A 19,509-nucleotide genomic window follows, 5' to 3' on the forward strand; every position below is an offset into this window, starting at 1 on the left:
GGAGGTTGATTAGAAATGAGCATCAACTGGCTTCTCTGAACTATCTTGGCAGAGTTAAGGAATCATTGTTGATTGATATCCTCTTAAAAAATACTGCCATTTGGCCAGGCGCAGTGACTCACGCCTGTAATCCCAGCACTTTGGGAGGCCAAGGCAGGCGGATCACGAGGTCAGGAGTTCGAGACCAGCCTGGCCAACATGGTGAAACCCCCGTCTGTACTAAAAATACAAAAAAATTAGCCGGGCATGGTGGCACGCCTGTAATCCTAGCTACTCAGGAGGCTGAGGCAGGAGAATTGCTTGAACCTGAGAGGCAGAAGTTGCAGTGAGGTGAGATCACGCCACTGCACTCCAGCCTGAGCGACAGAGAAAGACTCCCTCTCAGGAAAAAAAAAAAAAAACTGCCATTTTTATGTTAGGTATACTTTACCATGATGAAAAAATACATAGCCCCTTTTCAAACAGAGTCTAACTCAATCCTAAGACATTTACCTTGTAAATGGGAACAATTTATACTTTTACATTTTAGTTAGATAATCTAGAATTTCAGTGGCTATTCTTCTACCTAATCATCTGATTTATTGGACCCATGTTTATTATGTTGGTCAGTGCTGATTCTGTATCCTTCTATGTAAATGAAAATACTGTAAACAGAGCAATGTCTTGATATTTGAATTTTTCATATTGGTAATTATATTTTCCATTTGTATTTTCGATGTGAAAAAAACAGAAAATCACATTAAATAGGAATGATAGATTTTATAATTTTTGTCCCAGTGGCATTTTGTTAATTTCCAAGACTGTTCTAAGGATCCGCAGATTTTCAAATTCTCTATTTTTTCTTTTTCTTTTTTGAGACAGGATCCCGCTCTGTTGCCCAGGCTGAAGTGTGGTTGTGCAAACAGTACTCACTGCTGCCTTGACCTCCTGGGTCCAAGCAATCCTGCTACCTCAGCCTTCCAAGTATCTGGGGCCACAGTCATGCCCCACCATGGGTGGCTAATTTTTTTAAAGTTTTTATAGAGATAGGTTTCGCCATGTTGCCCAGGCTGGTCTCAAAGTGCTGCACTCAAGCGATCCTCCCACCTCAGCCTCCAATAGTTCTGGGATTACAGGTGTGAGCCATTGTGCCTGGCCCCAAATTCTCTAGTTTAAATTATTTTGCCACCTTCTTCCAAATAGATGTCACTGAGTATAAATCACCTAAGCCCTGAGTAAGAAGTAGGGGATGTGAGTAATTGTTTATGTAATTGCTAGAGCAGTTAAGCTCAATATTCAGGAACTCATAGAAACAGGGGCCTGTGTACAAGAACATTGTTAACAGAGCTTTCTTATCTACCAGTTTCTCATATTTTCTCTGTCTGTAAATCAAATTAAGATGAAGACTCTGAGAATTGACAATGGGATTTAGCAGTGTGGACATGACTGATAAGGTTGATAAGAACAGTTTTGGTGGAATGGTAAGGATGAAAGCCTGATTGAAAAGGTCCTTGTGTGTGTGTGTGTGTTGTGTTGTGTTTTGTTTTGTTTTGAGACAGAGTCTGTCACTGTCACCCAGGCTGGAGTGCAATGGCACAATCTTTGCTCACTGCAACCTCTGCCTCCCGGGTGCAAGCAATTTTCCTGCCTCAGCCTCCCAAGTAGCTGGGAATTACAGGCACCCGCCACCATGCCCAGCTAATTTTTTGTATTTTTAGTAGAGACAGGTTTCACTATGTTGGCCAGGCTGGTCTCAAACTCCTGACCTCGTGATCCGCCCGCCTCGGCCTCCCAAAGTGCTGGGATTACAGGCGTGAGCCACCGCACCCGGCCTGAAAAGGTTTTAAGAGAGGATGGAAGAAAAGGAATTAGAGACAGTAAGAATAGACAATTCTATGAACTAACCAGAGAATGAGGAGGCACCTATTAGGGGAGGTAGGGTCCAGAGAAGTTTAAGACTGGAAAAATACTAGTATGTTTGTACACTGTTGGGAAAAGTCTAGTAGAAAACAAAAGACTGATGCTGTAGGAGAAAAAGTAGAGAACTGCAAGAGTATTCGATTTAAAACTTCATGGAAGAGTATGGCATCTAGTCCTTAAAGTAAGGGACTGGCTTTAAAAACAGACAAGGATCGTTCAGCTCTAGAGATAGAAGTGCTTTGATAATTTCATGCTAAAATGATACTAATTCTTTTTGTTCTTTAGGTGGTATCGGGCCCCTGAGTTACTATTTGGAGCTAGGATGTATGGTGTAGGTGTGGACATGTGGGCTGTTGGCTGTATATTAGCAGAGTTACTTCTAAGGGTAAGTCTAAATTAATGTACACACTTTAATATTGTTGTTGCAGTTATTTGTTCTTACAGTTTGTATAAGAATTCTTGTCCTAGGCCAGGCACGGTGGCTCACGCCTGTAATCCCAACACTTTGGGAGGCCGAGGCAGGTGGATCACTTGAGGTCAGGAGTTCAAAGCCAGCCTGGCCAACATGGTGAAACCCCATCTCTACTAAAAATAGAAAAATTAGCTGGGCATGGTGGTGGGTGCCTGTAGTCCCAGCTACTCGGGAGGCTGAGACAGGAGAATCGCTTGAACCTGGGAGGCAGAGGTTGCAGTGAGCCAAGATTGTGCCACTGCACTCCAGCCTGGACAACAGAGCAAAGTTCCATCTCAAAAACAAAAAAAAAAAGAAAAGAAAAAAAAAGAAAAAGAATTCTTGTCCTGCCAATGTCCTTACAACAAAAAGCCTACAAATAGTCCAATTTTTAAAAAGCCAAGTGCAGCATTTTTTAATGTTAATATGAAATGAGAATATATTCCATTTAGAACAATAAGAACTTTATTGTAGATAGTTTTATACTTCAGAACATAGAAATTCACTTGTAATATGGAAGTATCTCTATAATAACTAAATATGTTCAGATAAACTTTTGTCCTCCTGAGGGGTTTTTTGTTTGGGGCTGTTTTAAGTACGCTTTAGGAGATGTATAATACCAACCACTGCAGCTACTACTCTGTATAACTTAACCTTGTGTGAGACCATTATTTTAGTTCTGTTGAAACAGAACAGATAAAATGTTACTATAGCATTTCTGTGACTGAGACCATCATCTTACAGTAAAAAAAATCCCCTGTTTCCCCTCACCAGAGAGAAAGATGCTGACTTGGAAACTTCTCTTTAGCTATGAAGTTTAGATCTCCAGAAAGACTAGCCCTTATGAATGATGAAGGTAAAGGGATACAGAGGAATCCTGAAGCTGGGAGTTTTTTTCTCTCCATATTCTGACCCCTGCTCTCCCTCTCCTTAAGCCATATGTATTTAAAGAAATTCAAACCAAGATTGAACAGCTTTTTTATCTCCTTGAACACAGAAAACAACTTCTGTACACCAAAGAGAAAAACACTAAACTAAAAATGTTTAGTTTAAGCACAGTGGTGGCTCACGCCTATAGTCCCAGCTACTTGGGAAGCTGAGGTGGGAGGATCACTTGTACTCAGGAGTTTGAGGCAAGCCTGGACAATATAGCAAGATCCCAATCTCTTAAAAAAAAGTAAATTCTGTGCATCATTTTGAGAAACTTACCCAATGGGCATTTGTAGAAACACACATTCAAACTTGGAAGGCAATATGGGAATCACAGTGCTAACAGGGGGTCCTGTGAATCAGCTGGCATGATAACTCTGCTACTTAACCTGAACACAGAGTATACCAGAAATTCACATTGAGAATTTATCAACCACCACAATCCATTCATGGCCAAGAAGAAAACAGAATTCCATAGCGCCTAATGTTATGACTGATCACTGCATTGAGAAAGCAAGTGAAGAGAGACAGCAGTTGATAGTAGACAGGTTAGAGATTGTGGACCTGTTAACAATCATACTTGGAAATTTATTAGTCATTGGCATTGTTGCTGGAATCATCTTTAAAGTTGTAAGGAAAATGACATGCAGACTAAAGAATCGTTCTTCTGCCATACCTTTTGTCCTGTTTTAAGCTGTCCTTGCGCTCAATTGAAAAGGTAAAAATGTTGCCCATATGAATGCTTAGCCAGGGATCACCAGATAGTTATTAAGGATCTTCAGATAGTAATGAATACTTCCAAAATGAAAGACAGACTGAAACAAACTAAAAAGAAACTTGGAAAAAATGGAAACAACCAAAGCAGAAGGAAATTCACCGCCCCCAGCCCCCTTTCCAAATCTTCAGAGATCTGAAAGATTATAGTGCATCTATAGAATAAGCACACCATACTTTTTTAAAAGGGGAACAATCAAATAAGAGATACTTGAAATATTAGAAATAGAAGATAGCCAAAGGTAAACAAAAACAGTGAAAGGAATGGGAAAGTAAGCTGCAAAACTCTTTCATTAAGTAAAATCAACAGATGAAGAGATGGCCAGGCACAGTGGTGCACACCTGTGGTCCTAGCTACGTGCGAGGCTGAGGCAGGAGAATCTCTTCAGCCCAGCAGTTCAAGACCAGCCTGGATAACATTGTGAAACCCTGTCTCAATAAAAAGATAGATGGACTATAGTAGAGAAAAGATAAAATTAACAGATTGATCCAGGATTGATTCTAGAATGTACCAAGAGAAAACAAAGAAAGTGGAGGGTAGGAAATCTCAAAATAGTGAAGTATTGCTAGATGTGAATCGTCAGACTAAAAGTGCCATGAAGAGTACAATTTTGAGGCTGGGTGCCATAGCTCATGCCTGTAATCCCAGCACTTTGGGAGGCCGAGGCGGGCGGATCACCTGAGGCTGGGAGTTTGAGACCAGCCTGGCCAACATGGAATAACCCTATCTCTACTAAAAATGCAAAATTAGCTGGGTTTGGTGGCACATGCCTGTAATCCCAGCTACTCGGGAGACTGAGGCAGGAGAATCGCTTGAACCCGGGAGGTGGAGGTTGCAGTGAGCCGGAGATCACGCCATTGCACTCCAGCCTGGGCAACAAATGTGAAACTCCGTCTAAAACAAAAAGGCCAGGCACGGCGGCTCACGCCTGTAATCCCAGCACTTTGGGAGGCTGAGGCAGGCAGATCACGAGGTGAGGAGATCGAGACCAACCTGGCTAACACAGTGAAACCCCGTCTCTGCTAAAAATACAAAAAAAATTAGCCAGGCATGATGGCGGGCGTCTGTAGTTCCAGCTACTCGGGAGGCTGAGGCAGGAGAATGGCATGAACCTGGGAGGTGGAGCTTGCAGTGAGCCGAGATTGCACCACCGCACTCCAGCCTGGGTGACAGAGCGAGATTCTGTCTCAAAAAATAAAAATAAAAAAAGAGTACAATTATGAAAATTACAAAGAAAACTTTTTAAAAAAATACTGTAAAGGCTCTGCATAAATAAATGAAAAAAATACCTGTACCAAGACACACTGTTGTGAAATTTCAGAATATGAAGGGATAAGGAAAATTTTATTTCCACAGAGAAGAAAAGCAGCATACATAGAAAAGAAAAGAAAGTGTTAGTGAAAAAGAATGACATGAGCCTTCTCAACAGCAGCACTGGAATCTGGAAGTGTTCACATTGTGAGGGAAAATGATGTTCAACCTAGAATTCTTTGCCTGTTCATATTTTCAGTTAGCTCTGAGGGTAACTACAATTTATTACATCAGAAATTTACATCTAGGCCAGGCAGGGTAGCTCACTCCTGTAATCCCAGTACTTTGGGAGGCCAAGGCAGGTGGATCACTTGAGCTCAGGAGTTTGAGACTCACTTGGGCAATGTAGTGAAACCCCGTCTCTACCAAAAATATAAAAATTAGCCAGGCATGGTATTGAGTGCGTGTTTTCCCAGCTACTCAGGAAGCTGAGGTGGCAGGATCACTGGAACCTGGGAATTTGAGGCTGCAGTGAGGGTGAGATGCTGCCACATCACTCCAGCCTGGGTGACAGAGCAAGACAACATCTAAAAAAAAAAAAAAGAAAAGAAATCAAGAAATTAGCCAGACATGGTAGTGCATGCCTGTAGTCCCAGCTGCTTGGGAGGCTGAAGTAGGAGGATTGCTTGAGCCTAGTTGTCAAGGCTGCAGTGAGCCACATTTGTGCCACTGCATTCCAGCCTGGGCAACAGGCTGGGGTTCACCTTTAATTCGGCTCTGCAGGCACTTCCGCGCTCTCCACCTGGTGTGTATAGGGCATTTGGGGCCTTTAGAGGGCGCACTTGAGCAGACACACAGGAGAAAAAAGAACGAAAATCACACCAAATTAGAGGAGACAGCCTTGTCTAAAAAATTTAGGGTGGGGGTGCACTTTGGGAGGCCGAGGCAGGTGGATCACCTGAGGTCAGGAGTTCGAGACCAGCCTGGCCAACGTGGTGAGACCTGGTCTACGTGGTGAGACCTGGTCTCTACTAAAAATACAAAAATTAGCTGGGCGTGGTGGTGGGCGCCTGTAATCCCAGCTACTCGGGAAGCTGAGGCGCTTGAACCCACAAGGCAGAGGTTGCAGAGAGTAAACCAACAGGAAGACATGAGATGCAGGGAACATAAGATTCAACACAGGAAAGAGGCAATTCAAATTCTCATTTAATAGTGAAGGAAAGTTCTGGGAAAGCAGGTATGCATCAGGCCTGGAGAGTAGCTAGTCCAGATGGGAGCAGGTGGGGTGAGGACTTCAGCAGGAGTGGCTTCCAGGAAAAAAAAAAAAAAAGGAACCAATGGATATGATTGGTTTAGTCATATAGAAATTGATATTTAATAACTGGAATATTTAGCTTTTATATAAACCAAGTTGCCAAAGAGCAGGCATTACAAGTTGGTGGCGGAGGGCTAGGAAATCATTACTTTTAGGAAAACCAAATTGTATAAGAAGGGGAATTAATCTTAATTTTGGCTCTGCACTGAGCAAAAGTTACATAATTATCAAAAGTGAGAGGGAGATGATGGGTGAAAGAACCAATTTTTATTATAAGTCCTTAGTACTATTTAGTGTTTTAACAAGGTTCATGTATTTAATACAAATAAGACATTTTAAACACACAGCTTAAGTCCCAAAGCAGCTCTTTCTTTAGGGAAAAATAGTTTTTTTAGTATGGATATTTTCAAACATGCAAAAGCAAAGACTAGTAAAATGAGCCTCTATACTCATCAGCCAGTTTCAACAGTTCCAACATATGATCCATTTTATCAGTACTCTCCCACACTAGATATTTTTGCCACAAATCTCAAACATGTAATTTTATCCATGTTTCTTTAGTATTTTTCTCTATAAGGATTCCTTTTTTTCTTTTTTTTCTTTTTTCTTTTTTTTTTTGAGGCAGAGTCTTACTTTGTCGCCCAGGCTGGAGTGCGGTGGCATGATTTCAGCTCATTGCAACCTCTGCCTCCCAGGCTCAAGCGATTCTCGTGCCTCAGCCTCCCAAGTAGCTGAGATTACAGCCGTGCACCATGACACCTGGCTAGTTTTTGTATTTTTTAGTAAAAATGGTTTTGTGATGTTGACCAGGCTGGTCTCGAACTCCTAGCCTCAATTGATCCACCTGCCTCACCCTCCTAAAGTGCTGGGATTACAGGAGTGAGCCACCACACCCGGCCATCTATAAGGATTCTTTAATCATAACCATAATACCACTGTCATCTGAAAAAAGTGAACATTAATTCCTTAATAAAATTAAGTCTGTATTCAGATTTTCCTACTTTTTCTCATAAATGTCTTTTACATAGGCTTGTTCAAATTGGAGTGTGAAATCCATACATCAGACAGCTTAGTTTCATTTTTACATCATACAAAAGCACACCAATTCTTAAAATTTGTTTAAATTACAAACTTGTCCACAATTTGGTCTGCAAAGTGAGGGTACAGGTGCCCTACAAAAGAAAAAAGATAATCCTTTTGGGTTTAAGAAGAAAATTAGTATGTCTAAAAATAGTTGTAATATTATTTAATATCCCTTTAGTTTTTTTTTTTTTTTTAAGATGGATTCTTGTTCTGTCGTCCAAGCTGGAGTACAGTGGCTCCATCTCTGCTCACTGCAGCCTCCATCTCTCAGTTCAAGTGATTCTCCTGCCTCAGCCTCCTGAGGAGCTGGGACTACAGGCGTGCACCACCATGCCTGGCTGATTTTTGTATGTTTGGTAGAAACAGGGTTTCAGCATGTTGGCCAGACTGGTCTTGAACTCCTGACCCATCTAGAGTAGGTGCCCTTTTGATATGGTCTAGGATCTTGTACTTACTCAACACGCCAAATTGTAAATGCTTGTTTATGTGTATCAGCACTGCTTACCACCTCCACCTAAGGGGAGGGCAGGGAATGTCTCATTTTCCTCTCTTAATTCCTGAGGCTTAGCACAATGCCTGTTATATGGTGAGTGTTTATTAAAATTTGGAGTGAATAAAATGGATAATAAAGGTGCTATTCTGTTGGTTAGCAGTGGCAGGATCTAATAACATACCCAATATACTTCATACTAAATTTTCAATATTTGTTGCAGAGTTTTTAAGTTTTTCTTAATTAAATTTATAGTATTTGTCTAACAGGTATCAAAAACCACCTCGAAGGCCGGGCATGGTGGCTGACGCCTGTAATCCCGGCACTTTGGGAGGCCGAGGCGGGCAAATCACGAGGTCAGGAGATCTAGACCATCCTGGCTAACACAGTGAAACCCTGTCTCTACTAAAAATACAAAAAAAATTAAAAAAAAAAAAAATTAGCCAGGCGTGGTGGTGGGTGCCTGTAGTCTCAGCTACTCTGGAGGCTGAGGCAGGAAAATGGCCTGAACCCAGGAGGCAGAGCTTGCACTCCTGCACTCCAGCCTGGGCAAAAGAGCGAAACTCTGTCTCAAAAAAAAAAAAAAAAAACAACCCCACCTCGAAGCCTGGTGTGGTGGCTCATGCTTGTAATCCTAGCACTTTGGGAGGCCAAAGTGGGCAGATCACTTGAGGTCAGGACTTCGAGACCAGCCTGGCCAACATGGCAAAACCCCATCTCTACTAAAAATACAAAAATTAGCCAGGCATGGTGGCATGCCCCTGCAGTCCCAGCTACTCGGGAGGCTGAGGGAGGAGAATCGCTTGAAATGAGGAGGAAGTTGCAGTGAGCCAGGATCGCATCACTCACTGCAGCCTGGGTGACAGAGCAAGACTCTGTCTCTCTAAAAAAAGAAAAAAATTTAAAAAAAAAACCACCTCGAAAAGTCTCCCTCTTACTTTCTTTCAGGTTCCTTTTTTGCCAGGAGATTCAGACCTCGATCAGCTAACAAGAATATTTGAAACTTTGGGCACACCAACTGAGGAACAGTGGCCGGTAAGCCTTTATGCATTTTCTTTGAAATGTAATTAGGGCTCTGTAAAGTTCTTAAACTGTCATATACTTTATATAGTGCTGTCACGTGAATATTAAAGACATTCACTATAATATGTACTCAGAACATTTTAAATGATAAAGTATATAAAGAAGTTACAATTGTGATATACCATCCAACCCCTTGTATACATGTGGTCCTTTCCCCCTACCCCAGTAATCCCGACCTCGGAGTAATAACTATTAATAATTCAGTGTAAAGTCATGTTAGGAGTTTATACGCACACTATGAACATAAAAGGGTTGCATGTTCTTTCACTCCTTGACAAAAATGGGTTCACGTCATATATATACATGGTGTGAACCCATTATATATATAAAACCCATTACACACACATGCACACACGTAGGTATACATATATGTATATATGATGTTTCTCTTAGATTTTTTTTAAATCAATTTTTGTTTTTTGTTTTTTGTTTTTAATAGAGATGGGGTTTCACCATGATGCCCAGGCTGGTCTCAAACTCCTAGTCTCAAGCAGTTCTGCCTCGGCCTCCCAAAGTGCTGGCATTACAGGCATGAGCCAGCGCACTTGGCTAACGTGATCTTCTAAATAGTAATTGCTTACTGATGTTTCTCTTCGATTTTTAAAAAATTAAACTTCTTGGCAGGTGCGATGGCTCATGCCTGTAATCCCAGCACTTTGGGAGGCTGAGGCGGGCAGATCATTTGAGGCCAGGAGTTTGAGACCAGCCTGGGCTACAGAGTGAGACTCTGTCTCCAAAAAAAAAAAAAAAAAAAAAAAAAAAAATTAAACTTCTTATTTTGAGAATATTATTCACATGCAATTGTGAATATATAATTCACAATTATATATTGTGGCTGGGCACAATGGCTCATGCCTGTAATCCCAGCACTTTGGGAACTGAGGTAAATGGGTCACTTGAGCCCAGGAGTTTAAGACCAGCCTGGGCAACATAGTGAGACTTCGTGTCTATAAAAAACAAAAATTAAAAATTAGCCAGGCATGGTGGTGCACACATTATGGTCCCAGCTACTCAGAAGGCTGAGGTAGGAGGATTGCTTGAGCCTAGGAGGTCAAGGCTGCAGTGAGCTGTGATTGCACCACTGCGCTTTACCAGCCTGAGTAACAGAGTGAGTCCCTGTCTCAAAACGATAATAGTAATACTACAGACATATTTCACGGACCCTTTACCTAGCTTTTACAAGATGGGAGCATCTTATAAAATCAGTACAGTATCACACCAGGATGCTACAGTCAAGATACAGAATATCACCACAAGAATCTCTCATGGTATTCTTTTATGGCTGTGCTTACTTTCCTTCTACCCACTCCTTAACTCTTGGCAATCACTAATTTGTTCTCCAGCTCTGTAATTTTGTCATTTCAAGAATGTTATGTAAATGGATAAATGGAATCACACAATATGTAACTTTGTGGGATTAACTTTTTCATATCCATCATAAATGGAAGTTCATTCAGGTCATTGCATGTTAATAATTCATTCTCTCTTTTGTTAACTGCTGAGTATTGTGTGGATTTATTTCAGTTTCTTCAACCGTTCACCCATTGAAGGACATCTGTATTTGTGTTGTTTCCAATGTGGGGCTATTACCAATAAAACTGCTCTAAACATTTATGTACAGTTTTTTATATAAGAATATATTTTTATTTCTCTGGGATAAATGCCCAGGAGTTCAGTTCTTGAGTCATATGGTAGTTACATATTGATTTTTAAATAACCTGCAAAACTCCAGAGCAGCTATACTGTTTTACATCCTCATCAGCAGTAAATGAATGCTCCAGTTTCTTGGAATCCTCTCCAGCATTTGGTGGTGTCACTTTTTAATTTTAGGCATTCTAATGAGTGTGTCATGATAGCTCATTTTGATTTTAATTTTTCACTGCCCTAATGGTTAATGGTGTTGAATATCTTCTCTTGTGCTTATTTGCCATCTTTAGTTAAATGTCTCTTCCCCATTTTCTGATTGGATTCTTTGATTTTTGACTGTTGAGTATTGAGAGCTTTTCATATATTCTAGATAGTAGTCCAAAAAGTATATGTAGTTTGCAGATGTTTTCCCTTGTGCTGCCTTTTCATCCTCTGCAAAATTGCAATCAGGCTTGTCACTTTTTCTTTAATTGATCATCCTTTTGATGTCAAGTCAAAGAGCTCTTTTGCCCAGCCCAAAGATTTTTTGACAATTTTTTTTTTTTTTTTTTTTTTTCCTCGAGACAAGATCAGGCTCTGTTGCCCAGGCTGGAGTGCAGTGGTGTGATCTCAGCTCCTGCAACTTCCACTTCCCGGGCTCAAGCCATCCTCCCACCTCAGCCTCTTGAGTAGCTGGGGCTGTAGGCGTGCACCACCACGCCCAGCTAGTTTTTGTGTTTTTTTGTAGAGACAGGGTTTCTGCATGTTTCCCAGGCTGGTCTGAAACTCGTGAGTTCAAACGATTTGCCCGCCTTGGCCTCCCAAAGTACTGGGATTACAGGCATGAGTCACCATGCCCTTGGCTGTGACAATTTTTTTTTGTATTTTTTTCTACAAGTTTTGTGGTTTTACACTTAAGTCCAAGATCTGTTTAGAGTTTACCTTTATATGATGTGTGAGACTTAGGGCAAGGTTCAGTTTTTGTTTTTGTTTTTTTCTTTGACATGGTCTCACTCTGTTCCCCAGGTTGGAGTGGGGTCTCATTTTCTTGTCCAGGCTGGTCTCGAACTCCTGAGCTCAAGTGACCCTCCTGCCTCAGTCTCCCAAAGTGCTGGGATTACAAGCGTGAGCCACCACACCCAGCCAAGTTCAGATTTTTGCACATGTATGTCAAAGTGCTCTAGCAGTATTTGTTGAAATGACTGTCTCTTCATTTAGTTTTTCACTTTTTTCAAAAATCTTTTTGGCAGATTTGTGTGGATTTCTAAGTCCTTTATTGAGTTCCATTGATTTATGTATCTATCTCTTTGCCAATACAACACAGTCTTAATCAAAGTAGCTATATATTAAATCTTGAAATCAGGTAAAATGAGTCCTCCCACTTTATTGTTCTTTTTCAAAATCATTTTAGCTACTGTAGTCCTTTGCCTTTCCATATAAATTGTAGAATAATTGGTCCTATATCTAAGATAATTTTGCTAGGATTTTGATAAAAATTACATTAAACTTGCAAATCAATTTGAGGATAATTAATATCTTTCCTCTGTTGAATATTCCAATATGTGAACATGGTATGTTTCACCATTTATTGAGATGTTTTGATAATTTTCATCAGCATTGTATAGCTTATAGTATATTACCCTATACATGTTTTGTTACATTTTTCACCTGTTTCATTTTTCTTTTTGGGCTGATTAGAAATAGTACTGTGTTTTTAATATCGATGTCCACATATTCATTGCTAGCGTACAGAATTACAATTAATTTTTAAATTTTCAATTTATATCATTTTCAGCCTTGCCTTACTACTAGTTCTAGGACTTTTTAATAGATTTCTTGGAATTTTCTATATAAACCACCATATCACCTGAAAATGATTTATTTCATTTGCAATCTATATGCCTTTAATCCTTAAGTTTGAATTATAAAATTATTTTTACAGGACATGTGTAGTCTTCCAGATTATGTGACATTTAAGAGTTTCCCTGGAATCCCGTTGCATCACATCTTCAGTGCAGCAGGAGACGACTTACTAGATCTCATACAAGGCTTATTCTTATTTAATCCATGTGCTCGAATTACGGCCACACAGGTATTTTAGTGTATCTTTTTTATACTAGGAAATATAAAAATAATCTTAACTGTAGCATTGATAAAAATAGAATTTCATAAAATTAACATTTTTTAAATACTGGAAAGATGTGTTTTTGTTTTAAGAAATAACAAACTTTGTATCTTTTCCCCAAACTACAAACACTATTAAGACTGAGATTAAATTATATGCACCCAGAGACACAAGAGAGTTTACACTTATTACACTTGCTTAGGGACATTTAATTGGCTTGTAAATGCTTTACTTAGAGAGAAAAAGAAAACCAAGGCTTTTTATTTGTTAAGAAACTGGTATATTTCAGTTGAGCTCTTTCAAATTTATTTAAATCTTGTAGCAAGCCTAATGCTGAAAGTAGTTTGTTCGGCTTATTTTTCCTTCCCTATATAATGCAATCCAGGTATGCATGCTGGTCATTTTCACATTCAGAACATGGGGAGGAAATGGTATAGTCAGATATAATTGTATGCTTACAAAAGCTTGAAAAATATTTGAAATAAAACAAAAACTGAAACTAACTGCTGTTTAAAGGAAATAACAATCAAACTCATGAAAAATTTGGAAGACCTAGAATAACTTAGGGCAGAGCAGTGTACAACACAGTGCAGTGATTTTACCTCATGAAGGGAGAGACTAATGAAAGTGGGATCACAGGCCTTTATGGAAACATATTAATGTACAGTAATATTAAGCATACAAAATAGATTTTTTTCTCTTTAGGTTTGTTCCAGGCTACAAAATCATTGTTCAATGCATTTGCTTGTATAAGCCTTCTCTTTTTAGCAATATGTGCTATGTGAATATAGAGATGGATGGATGGATGGATAGATGGATAGATAGATGGGTAGATATAGATGGATAGGTAGGTAGGTATATGCTGGGTATTTACCATTAGAATTATTCTTCTAATTTCTTTTTTAAAAATTTTTCTTTATTATTTTTATGTCCATGTGTACACATACTCTTTTAATTTCAAACAAGTAATTTGTTGCCTTTTCACTCGTACTTCTATGTATATTATTTCCATCATAATAAACTTGAGACCACATTTAATTATCTAGAAAGTTGTTTTCATTGGTAGTATAGTTTGAAACTTAACAGAAAAATACTAGTTGTTGTATTTGGGTTGTATTTTAATAGAATGAAGTTTTTAAAGTGAGTTTGGTTTCGTGGATGTCTTTATTAAAGTTGGAATGAGGTATTTTCTTAGATCTTTAGCACAGAATTAGGCTAATTTGCATATAGAACTGCTGTGATTTAGAAGTAATGCCTTCAAAATGCAGCTGTAGGCTGGTGCAGCGGCTCACACCTGTAATGCCAGCACTTTGGGAAGTGAAGGAGCAAGGATAGCTTGAGCCCAGGAGTTGCAGACCAGCCTGGGCAACATGACATCATCTCTACAAAAAATAAATAAATAAAAAATGAAAATGCAACTGTTGAAGTAAGGAATCTCTAAATTACTGCAAATAATATTGGGAGTGGTGAGGAATGCTTGCAAAGTTTATATGGGCTTCATCTTTCTTAAAGGATTATCCTAAAGGAAGTATTTATTTATTTATTTTTGAGACGAAGTCTTGCTCTGTTGCCCAGGCTGGAGTGCAGTGGCACTGCAACCTCTACCTCCCAGGTTCAAGTGATTCTCCTGTCTCAGCCTCCCTAGTAGCTGGGATTACAGGTGCACACCACCATGCCTGGCTAATTTTTGGATTTTTACTAGAGACAGGGTTTCACCATGTTGTCGAGGCTGATCTCGAACTCCTGACCTCAGGTGATCCATCTGCCTTAGCCTCCCAAAGTGCTGGGATTATAGGCATGAGCCACCCTGCCCTGCCAGAAGTATTTTAAATCATTGTAGCCACTGGACAGCACTATGCTGCTGATGTAAATAGACAAGCATGTGAACCCAGGAGGTGGAGGTTGCAGTGAGCCAAGATTGTGCCACTGCACACTCCAGCCTGGGCAGCAGGGTGAGACTCTGTATCCAAAAAAAAAAATAGACAAGCATGACCTGACAAACTTGTCATTTAGGATATAATTATTTTTATCAGAATTGTGGACCCAAGTCAAGAAAATGTCATACTATAGCACTATAGTGGGGGGAAGAAAGAGAAAATGTATTATAGAACATTGGCCTGGTAATTAATAGAAATAATCTTGGAGAAGCCCTTCCAAGTAAAATTTCTGTCCATTTGCAATGGATTGTTGAATTAGAATCCATTGGTTCCAACCTGCTGTATTTTTTTTTTTTTTTTTTTTGAGGGAGCCTCGCTTTGTCGCCCAGGCTGGAGTGCAGTGGCGTAATCTCAGCTCACTGCAACCTCCACCTCCCAGATTCACGCCATTCTCCTGCCTCAGCCTCCCATGGAGCTGGGACCACAGGCGCCTGCCACCACGCCCAGCTAATTTTTTGTATTTTTAGTAGAGACGGGGTTTCACCATGTTAGCCAGGATGGTCTCGATCTCCTGACTTTGTGATCCGCCTGCCTCGGCCTCCCAAAGTGCTGGGATTACAGGCATGAGCCACCACGCCCGGCCATACTATATTTTTTAAAAAGCCTTATTTTTTAAGAATTTATATTTTACATGACTTGGAATTTGAATATATATGGATAGTGTGGCCAACTTGTAAGTTCTTTTTAAATTTCTCTCTTTGCATTTTGAACTGTAGAGCTCAATATGTAGAGAATGGAAATGTACAATATTTCACTAAGGATAGCTCATAATTAGTATAGGTTGAGCATCCTTAATCCAAATATCTGAAATGCCCCAAAATCCAAAGCTTTTTGAATGCTGACGTGATGCCACATGTGGAAAATTCTACACATAAGGACATTAACACAAACTTTGTTTTACGTACAAAATTAAAAATTTTGTCAAATTAAAAATATTTTATAAAATTACCTTCAGCCAGGCGCGGTGGCTCACGCCTGTAATCCCAGCTCTTAGGGAGGCAGAGACGGGAGGATAGCTTGAGCCCAGACGTTCAAGACCTTCCTGGGCAATGTAGCAAGACCCCATTCTCCACAAAAAAAAAGTGTAAAATTACCTTCAGTTTATATGTATAAGCTGTATACGAAACATAAATTTCATTTTTAATCTTGGCTTCCATCCCCAAGGTACGTCATGTATATGCAAATATTCCACAGTCCAAAATCTGAAGCACTTCTGGTCCCAAGCATTTTAGATAAGAGATATTCAGCCTGTATAGGCTATTTAATTATGGAAAAATTAGAAGGGAGTCTCTTTTTCTTTTCTTTTCTTTTTTTTTTTTTTTTTTTTTTTTTTTTTGATATGGAGCCTCGCTCTGTCACCCAGGCTGGAGTGCAATGGTGCAATCTCGGCCTACTGCAACCTCCGCCTCTGGGTTCAAGCAATTCTCCTACCTCAGCCTCCCGAGTAATGGGGACTACAGACGTGCACCACCACACCCGGCTTATTTTTGTATTTTTAGTAGAGATGGGGTTTCGCCACGTTGGCTAAGCTGATCTTGAACTTCTGACCTCATGTGATCCACCCACATCAGCCTCCCAAGGTGCTGGGATTACAGGCATGAGCCACTGTGCCCGGCCAGTCTTTTAATGGAATTATCAGCCAATCTTAGGATCCTAGATGTTTATTTGTAGTAATTTCCATTTGTAAATACTTGACATTAATTTTGTTTTGTTGGGAATGAGGGCATTCACATAGTATTTTTAATGCTCCCTATAATCTTGAAGGTAAGATTTTCCTTAACACATTTCAGATACTCACCTACCTTACTTTTGGTGTCTTTTCTTTTAAAAGGCACTGAAAATGAAGTATTTCAGTAATCGGCCAGGGCCAACACCTGGATGTCAGCTGCCAAGACCAAACTGTCCAGTGGAAACCTTAAAGGAGCAATCAAATCCAGCTTTGGCAACAAAAAGGAAAAGAACAGAGGCCTTAGAACAAGGTAAGATTCCCACTTTTATAAGAAATTAAATGAATTTAGAAAACTCCAAATAGCTCATGTATGGCTAGCGACTGAACAACAGCAAAGAAATGTAGCTTGCTAGCTATTTAATTTTTATAAATTTAATTGTATGAAGTAGAGAGACTGTGCTGTTTTAGGTATGTTTACTTTCATTGTGAATACTTCAGCAACTTTTGTGTATACCTCAGAATTATGGGAACTATCTATGTGTACCTTGTTCCCTTCATAAATTCCTTCTGTAAACTGCATGCTAAATGTTTAACAAGTGCTGCTGGAAAAATGTGTCAGTGAAATAATGTAGTTGGAATGCAGTGACTGGTTAAAATTGCTATGAGAATGTGAACTTTGTTAAATGTGAACAACTTTTTTTTTTTTTCCTTTTTTTTTTCTGTTTCTTTTTGGTTCCTAGGAGGATTGCCCAAGAAACTAATTTTTTAAAGAGAACACTGGACAACATTTTACTACTGAGGGAAATAGCCAAAAAGGCAAATAATGGCAAAATAGTAAACATTAAGTAAATGCTGTAGAAGTGAGTTTGTAAATATTCTACACATGTAAAATATGTAAAACTATGGGTTATTTTTATTAAATGTATTTTAAAATAAAAATTTAATTCTGGTTTTTCTGATTAGAGTGCAAAAGTGAGAAAAGTTCAATTCTCTTGAAATGTAGAATTGAAAATGCATTGGGGAAAACTTAATAAAAATTATTACCAGTTATTCGGAAGATCAGACCCATATAGTATCACAAATCTGTAGTAGCATGGGTAGAGTTTAAAAATAAAAATGTTGGCCAGGCGTGGTGGCTCACGCCTGTAATCCTAGCACTTTGGGAGGCCGAGGCAGGTGGATCACAGGTCAGGAGATCAAGACCATCCTGGCTAACACAGTGAAACCCCGTCTCTACTAAAAATACAAAAAAAATTAGCTGGGCGTGGTGGCGGGCGCCTGTAGTCCTAGCCACTCAGGAGGCTGAGGCAGCAGAATGGCGAGAACCCGGGAGGCAGAGCTTGCAGTGAGCCAAGATGGCGCCACTGCACTCCAGCCTGGGTGACAGGGCGAGACACTGTCTCAATAAAAAAAAAAAAAAAATGTAGTAGTGGTGTAGTAAATACTACCCAAACTTAACAAATATTAATATACGGAATGTACTAAAAAAAGAAAACATTACAGATAAAATTGAGATTCCCCCCAGCCTTTTTTCTGAGGCAGGGGACAAAGTCTCACTCTGTCACTCAGGTTAGAGTACAGTGGCGCAATCCCAGCTCACTGCAAACTCTGCCTCCCAGGTTCAAGTGATTCACTTGCTTTAGCCTCCTGAGCAGCTGGGATTGTGGGCACACACCACTACACCTGCCTAATTTTTAAAATATTTTTAGTAGAGATGGGATTTCACCATGTTGGCCAGGCTGGCCTCTAATTCCTGACCTCAAGTGATCTCCCCACCTCGGCTTCCCAAAGTGCTGGGATTACAGGCATGAGCCACTGCACCTGGCCAGAGGTTCCCTCTTAATTCACTTTTTTTTTTTTTTTTTTTTTTGAGATGGAGTCTTGCTGTGTCACCCAGGCTGGAGTGCAGTGCCGTGATCTTGGCTCACTGCAACCTCCGCCTCCTGGATTCAAGCAGTTCTCCTGCCTCAGCCTCCCAAGTAGCTGGGATTACAGGCATGTGCCACCACGCCCGGCTAATTTTTTTTTGTATTTTTAGTAGAGACAGGATTTCACCATATTGGCCAGGCTGGTCTCGAACTCCTGACCTTGTGATCCACCCGCCTTGACCTCCCAAAGTGCTGGGATTACAGGTGTGAGCCACCGTGCCCAGCCAATACTTCATTTTATTTCTATTTTTTCCTTTTCACTTTCCCCAGAGGGAAATGACTCTATGAAATTGGTGTGTATCTTTCCATGATTTTATGCTACTATTCTGTAAGAATGCATGTAGTGAGATGCATAACAATGTACAGCATTGTTTTGGGTCTCAAAATTGTATATAAATTGATAGAATCTCTCTCCTTTTTTTTTTTTTTTTTTTGTGAGAGAGTCTCTGTTGCCCAGGTTGGAGTGTAGTAGTGCAATCATGGCTCACTGCAGCCTCGAACTCCTGGGCTCAAGCCATCCTTCCACCTCAGCATCCCCAGTAGCTAGGACTACAGGTGCATACCACCATGCCTGGTTAATTTTTTTTTTTTTTTTAATGAGACAGAGTCTTGCTCTGTTGCCCAGGCTGGAGTGCAGTGGTGCAATCTCAGCTCACTGCAACCTCTGCATCCTGGGGTTCAAGTGATCCTCCCACCTTAGCTTCCCAAGTAGCTGGGATTACAAATGTGTACCATCATGCCCAGCTAATTAAAGTAACACAAAGGTATTAGCTCACAGTTCTGTAGGCCATATATCTGGCTCAGCTGTGTTTTCTGCTTAGGGTCTTACAAGGCCAAAATCAAGGTGTTAGTCAGACTACAGTTTTATTTGGAGGCCCCTGGAAAGAATCTGCTACCAAGCTTATGCAGGGTTTTTTTTTGGTTTTTTTTTTTTGAGACGGGGGCTT

General features: G+C 40.1%; 1 protein-coding gene across 3 annotated transcripts in view; it reads left to right on the top strand.

The window, feature by feature from the left end:
• The window catches only part of CDK7 (cyclin dependent kinase 7), a 44,258-nt gene extending 26,563 nt beyond the window's left edge, over positions 1 to 17,695 (top strand). For all 3 annotated transcript variants that reach the window (XM_058434178.1, XM_032145018.3, XM_032145020.3), the window contains 5 exons: positions 2,185 to 2,284; positions 9,143 to 9,229; positions 12,846 to 12,995; positions 16,797 to 16,944; positions 17,375 to 17,695. In XM_058434178.1, coding sequence (XP_058290161.1) covers positions 2,185 to 2,284; positions 9,143 to 9,229; positions 12,846 to 12,995; positions 16,797 to 16,944; positions 17,375 to 17,403 — 514 coding nt within the window. In that variant the 3' untranslated portion in view covers positions 17,404 to 17,695. The remainder of the gene's footprint in view (positions 1 to 2,184; positions 2,285 to 9,142; positions 9,230 to 12,845; positions 12,996 to 16,796; positions 16,945 to 17,374) is intronic.
• Positions 17,696 to 19,509: the final 1,814 nt, after the last annotated feature.

This window comes from Hylobates moloch, unplaced genomic scaffold (assembly GCF_009828535.3).
Source record: "Hylobates moloch isolate HMO894 unplaced genomic scaffold, HMol_V3 SCAFFOLD_23, whole genome shotgun sequence".
Classification (NCBI taxonomy): Eukaryota; Metazoa; Chordata; class Mammalia; order Primates; family Hylobatidae; genus Hylobates; species Hylobates moloch.